The sequence below is a fragment of the Nipponia nippon genome, unplaced genomic scaffold, assembly GCF_047370975.1.
Source record: "Nipponia nippon isolate SJK-2023a ecotype South Korea unplaced genomic scaffold, ASM4737097v1 scaffold_5, whole genome shotgun sequence".
Taxonomy (NCBI): Eukaryota; Metazoa; Chordata; class Aves; order Pelecaniformes; family Threskiornithidae; genus Nipponia; species Nipponia nippon.
The window spans coordinates 48,029,141-48,035,140 of record NW_028262369.1 but is presented as its reverse complement, the minus strand read 5'-3'; the positions used below and the strand labels follow the sequence as shown (position 1 = coordinate 48,035,140).

At 55.0% G+C, this 6,000-nt stretch overlaps 1 protein-coding gene across 4 annotated transcripts in view; it reads left to right on the top strand.

Annotated features, from left to right (window-relative positions):
- The first annotated feature begins 645 nt into the window (after positions 1-645).
- The window catches only part of NOS1AP (nitric oxide synthase 1 adaptor protein), a 53,975-nt gene continuing 48,620 nt past the window's right edge, over positions 646-6,000 (top strand). The window contains exon 1 of one of the 4 annotated variants that reach the window (XM_087734153.1): positions 646-739. In XM_087734153.1, the coding sequence (XP_087590279.1) occupies positions 695-739 (45 nt within the window). In that variant the 5' untranslated portion in view covers positions 646-694. The remainder of the gene's footprint in view (positions 740-6,000) is intronic. The other 3 variants (XM_087734151.1, XM_087734154.1, XM_087734157.1) reach the window with 3 other exon arrangements.

Sequence of the window (6,000 nt, the reverse complement as noted above, 5' to 3'; positions counted from 1 at the left end):
CCTGGGTGCCCTGGGCTCTTCCTGCAGTGAGGGGACATAAACTGTGAACGAATTTCAGACTAACGGCTCGCCAAGCCAGTACCCTGCAGTGTCGCACACCCGGAGCAGCTGCTTGCTGCCGCAGCCCTCCCTGCCACCCCGCCATGGGATCACCAGCACGGCTCCCTCTCGCTTCAGGTCCTCACCCTCCTTCTCTTGGGCATCTGCTCTCAGCAATTCCCATCCCCATTGCTGTGGGCAGCCCAAGCCTCGTGTGGGCAGGGGAACCTGCCAGCCACCTGGGAACAAGCCCACTTGTTGGCTTCTTCCACTTTTGCATTAGTTTTTCCCCTCCACGGTCTGGCAGGCAGTGTGGGGCAGCTTCTTTCACTCATTGAGAGCACCTGGAGAAGTGGTGATTTAAGGGCACATGACTCACCTTGCAGTGAAGTGGTCTGGGCAGAGAGGAGTGGCTGTGGCTGTGGCTGTGGCTGTGGCTGTGGCTGTGGCTGTGGCTGTGGCTGTGGCTGTGGCTGTGGCTGTGGCTGTGGCTGTGGCTGTGGCTGTGGCTGTGGCTGTGGCTGTGGCTGTGGCTGTGGCTGTGGCTGTGGCTTCTATGCAGCCCTTAACAGCTTGCTGCAGATGTTTTCCAGCTGTGCCCAGGTACAGCCTAGAGGCTGTTCAAGCTAGGGAAGGAGCTGAGCCCTGGGGCTGTATGCCATGCTTGTTCCGGGGATGGGAAACATTCTGCATTGAGGGGGTAAGTACTGATTTTTGTCATGAGCAGCTGTTATTTATAGATAAGTTTACTGACAACTATTACAACTGATCATGCTGCTGATGGTTAAGAATGATGTTTATGCAGTATGTTCTTATAATACCATTTAGGCATGTTTATCATTAATGGGCCAGTGAGATTAGAACAAGATGACTATTGTATGGGATGGCTCCTGTGTGGCTGGGAAATGTTCAGTGGATGTGGGCATTACTTCAGCCTGCCGTGGGAGTACTCTGGCTGCTGGTCCTGGGTAGCTCCCATGTGTGGAGCCCTTGGGAGGCTCACACAGATGGGCTCTCGCTGCTACCAGCTCCCTGCCATGGCAATGGGACCCTGGGTGCCCCAAACCTTCCAGGCTCTCCTGGCTTACTTGCAGACCGTGGTGGTGCTGGCTGAGGCTGGCAGGGAGGAATGTTAATTTTAGCCAGCACCTGCTCTGCTCCAGGGAGTGTATTTATTTCAGAAGCACCATGTGTTTGTCTTTCTGAAACAAAAATGTTTCTAGACTTGGGGTTTGTGGAGAGATTCCAAAAACCTGGGATAATTGCAGATTGAAATGAAACCATGGTGCAAAGAATCAAAATGTCTATGAAGACAAAGTCTGGTTTTTCAGGTGGTGCCCTTAAGAGTCCATCCGCACCCCAGTGGATATCAAAGATGGGCCTGTGTTTTTAAAAACAGCTCTGAAATTGTTCCCAGTCCCACCTCTAAAATAAATAAATACATGCATGTGTGTGCCTCATGAGAATGAGCTCTGCCAGCTCATCAGAATAAAATGTCAGCAAATGCCAGCAAGTTCCTGACCTTAATTCCAGCAGGCTTGCCGCCTTCTCTTTTCTGAAGTTTTTTGCTTCCTTCCCAGCCTTTGCTATTTAGATGTTAATCACCAGGTTTTATTAGGCAGAAAAGGTATCTGCTTGCTGCGCTGACCTGCACGCCTTGCTTAGCGCTTCTTCCCCCTGGGGCTGTGCAGGTGACTGGAGGGACAAGGTGACTCCCTGCCCAAGCCCACCATGGGCTCACAGGTAGTGAGCTTTGGGATGCTTTGCACCAGCTGGGCCTTGATGTCGCGTAGCTGTGTGCTCTAGTGCACTCTTCAATTGCAGGACCGTGATCCTAAAAGAATTTGCTGCTATAGGATTTTGTGGAAAGACGTTAAAGCAAACTGGAGCACCCAACTATGAGCAGGATCCTACCTTTCCTATCTGAATGCCTGCCTAAGAGCCAATTTGCTTTACAATTTATTGCTTAGAGCTGCAAAATCTGCCATCTGCTCATTTCTTCTCATAACCATGCTCTGCAATGTTTCTCATTCCCACCCACATCCAGCACAATAAAAAAATATTTGCATACCTGGCTAAAAGCCCTTTTATTTATTGCCCTCCAGAGGAGGGGCCTCCTGAGCACAAACGGCGCGCAGTGTATTTTCCCCAACACCACTGTGCTGCGCTGTCGCTGTGGAAGCAACACGTGCAATGACGGCTATGGAGTCACCAGCCACGGGTACATTGAATCACTCGCTTTGAGAGCGCTAGCAGCAAGAGAAGGGGGATACTGGCCTGCTGGGGCCGTGGTGCGTGCTCGCCATTGCCTTGTTTGCAGATGGCGGTCCTCTCCTCCCGCAATGGTGCGGCACAAGAGTTGCGGGGAAAGTTGCAGCTTTGCCATCCTGGCATAAAGGGTGTTTGATGTACAAAGTGCTCTGCAAACATCATGTTTCCCCATGTCTCCCAGGCTAGCTAAAGGATTGCAGGTCGTTTCTGTTATAGGCTGTGGATGTTACAATAACAAACATGTCTTTCTGCTGGAAATACTGCAGTATTTTCATAGTGGGATTTTTTTAAGGGCAAGACTAGACAATGCATGCTGACACTTGCAGGCCAGACTGCTTTCATAAAATATTTGCACAGTATCAGCTCTTTTCGAGTCCCGAAACCTACCAAAGCTTTGTGATGCTTTGAAAACTGCTAACAGGCGAACTCAAAACACTCCTGACCAACTCTTTTAGGTCCCTTGCTTTTGGGTATGTTGCTCAGTGCAAACCAATGCACAAGTGTGCTGCCAGCTGGGGTGACAGTCGGCTCTCCCCGCTGCGCCCCATGGCACCCCAGCAGCTGCTGCTGGAGGATGTAGCGGAGCTGCGGGGCTCTGCCTCTGATCGAGCTGCCGCTGGCCCTGTCCGGAGGGGTCTCGCGGTGGTGTCGGGGTGGGCAGGTGGTGGCGTGGTTTTTTGTCTGGCTTTCTCATAAGCATTGCAAGAACATCTTTCTAAGTTCACAGGGTGAAAAAAGGAAGTCTGTGAATCTCGGGTGGGGCGTGGGACCCGTTTCCCTGGGGTGCTGGGGCAGGAGCAGAAGCCCCTGAAAGCCCTGGGCTGCAGCCAGGGAAGCTGGGGCAGGGCTGGAGAAGGCGATCGCCTCCCCGCTCCGGTCTGGGCTTTCTGTGCTGCATTTCACGGCCTTCCCAGGAGATGGCAGGCCAGTTTTATAAATCCACAACCCGCGGCTGGCAGCGAGCGGCTGAGAGAGAGGGCTGGGCCAGGGCCCCGAGCACCGGGGGCGGCCGGGCGCCTTCCCCCGGCGCGGCCGCGCCGCTGCGCCCCTCGGCGGCGGCCCGAGCCTCCCCCGTTCGTGGAAGAGTCCTTCGAAATGTCCTGCAGGTTCCCTCAAGATTGGATGGGCCCCATCCCCGGCAGCGCGTCTCCCTGGTTTTGGCGAGGTCCCCTCCCGCTCGGGTGGCCCATGGGACCTTTGTCCCGGGACGCTGAGCAAAGGCGGGCGAGCCACGGCGGCCTGGCGCGGGGCGGGAATGGATGGGGCTGCAAAAACAAGCAAACCGGTTACACAGCTTCAGCGTGTCATTCCAGGGCTTCTAATTATTGATTTTGAAAGGGAGGAAACAGGTTCTGGACTTGCAGGACAAACGCCAGTGTAAGAGTTTAATTCTCTCCTTGTTCTTCGGGGATCTCCTGTACCTTCTGGTTGCGGTGGTGGTGGACTAAGCTCGACGTCCTGGGATCAAAAGCCTGGGAAGGAAGAGGTGGTGATTTGGCAGGCGTGGTGCAAGGGCAGGGAGAGCTGGTCATTGTCTCTCTTTTTTTCTGGGATCACAGTTAATGTTTGGAATGTAACAGGAAGGTGGAATCATGTGAAATGCCACAGGTATCCTAAACTCCCTGCGGAGCCTGTGTGACTTTGTCTGGAGCACCGCCTGATGCCGCGAGTACCACCCAAATCACGCTTGGGGCAGCAGGTGGGTGGGGGTTTGGGGCAGACGGGCTGCAGAAGAGCTGCTGCCCCCCCCCCCCCGGCCCGGCTGCTGTTTCCGTGCTGCAGCAGCACTGGGCTGCTGACCCGAGAGGCCCACATGCTGAGAGTCCAGAAGCAGTGGCAGAGTGAGGCTCGTCCTTTTGGTTCAGCCCCAGTATTTGAAGAGCGGTCTCCAGGTTTGCTCTAGGCACCACAGCAGTCAGTGCGAACGGCCACCGTGGCTGTGGAAGAGGGCAGAGGAGCAGGCTACGGACAACCCAGGGCATCCACCACCCACCAGGGTCTGCGAGCAGACCCGGCACTGCTGGGCAAACCCACCGGGACTGCCTGGGAGGAGCCGGTTTGTTCGCGGGCTCTGAAGGCTTCCCATCAAACACCCATGTCTGCGCCAGGGGGAAAACCCCCCAAAGGCACCATTCACTGAAGGGATGCTTGCAAACCCTCCCACACAGGAATTCAGTTCTTCACCAAATCCGTGGGGCTTTGCTGGCTGTGGAAAGGTAGCAGTCAGCAGGGCTGCATGTCTTTAATCAAATTTAGCACAGGAACAGGGCTCCAGAGAAGCTGTGGGATCTCTGTCCCTGGGGATAATTGCAACTCGCCTAGACACAGCCCTGAGCTGCTGCTCTCGTCTGGAAGCTTGCCCTGCTTGGAGCAGGCATTGGACTGGAGACCTCCAGGGGACTTCTCCAGTGGCTGTATCATTCCCTGCACCTGGGACTTCAATGCTGTCAGCTAAACCTTTGCTAGGGGTAAACAGAAACCTTCATCAAGAACCTAGAGCATCAAACACCATGGAGCAGATCCAGGCTCAAGACTGTCCCACCACCAGCTTCTGCCTGTCCCAGGCTTAAGTGAGCTCAGGTGCCTTGTGGGTGTCCAGTTCTCCACACCCTTTTTGCCCAGGGATCTCTGCAAGTGCAGTCACCAAGCTGCTGCCGCCGCAACGCACAGCACTGATCCCCTGCCCCCTTCCAAAACAAGGAATAAAGGTTTTTAAGGGCCCAGGGCTTGCTGGCATCTTGCCTTCAGTGGGAAATCATCCCTTGATTCACTTGTCCAAGTGCTGACAGCTCTGTGACCCTGAGCCTGGCGCAGGGAAGCTGGCAGCCCAGCCGCCATTCCCGTACACCTCTCGTGGGCGTGACTGAGCACAGGGATTTCTCAGCTTGTCGTGTAACTGTCTGTGCCCAGCCTGCTATCCGAGCCTCCGGGGATGGCGGGAAGCCCACTCCACTTTGAGGGGAAACAATACTTTTTCAGATGTGGCTGAAACACTGCAGCTGTGGATGGCTTTGAACTACGTTATACACTCAGAGGAACTTTCATCGCATTGATTTTTCAGGCTGAATCAATGGCCCTGAATCTGTTATGCCCAGGAAAGGGCCAACAGCCAGCACTGCTGTTTGCATTGCAGTCAGTTGGAAACGCGAGGCACGTGAGGGAAACGTGCTCTGGTGGGGAGGACTGTGCAAGCAGAGCAAGGCAAGGGCTTTGGGAGTTGTGGGTCTCCTGTGGAGTCGGGGGGACGCTGCTGCCCTGGGAAAGGCTTGTCCCAAATGGTGCCTCTGGCATGCGTGAAGGCCAACGTGAGCTCTTCGACCATGCTGCAGTAAGATGAGCTGTCAGGCAGCATCTGTGGGTGTTAAAACACAGAGGGATGGAGCCCCGCCTGAGGGTGCGCCACACGCGTGGGGATAGGGGTGAAACAGCCTGGACTGGCAGTCAGAGCTACGTGAGCGGGTCCCTGCACATCTGGAAAGCAACTCTGGGGTGCTTTCAGGGGGTGGGGGAGCACGTTCACAACTTTCGGGGCTTTTATAAGGTAGGGCACAGTAGGGTCGGGTCTGGTCACACGGACTGGCCTTTCACTAAGCGCAAGATGGAGATTTTTCACCTCCCGCTCCCTTGATTTCCATCACGTCCGGTGTCGATACGAAGACGTGGACGCAGAGTTCCTCGGCCCGAGCGCTT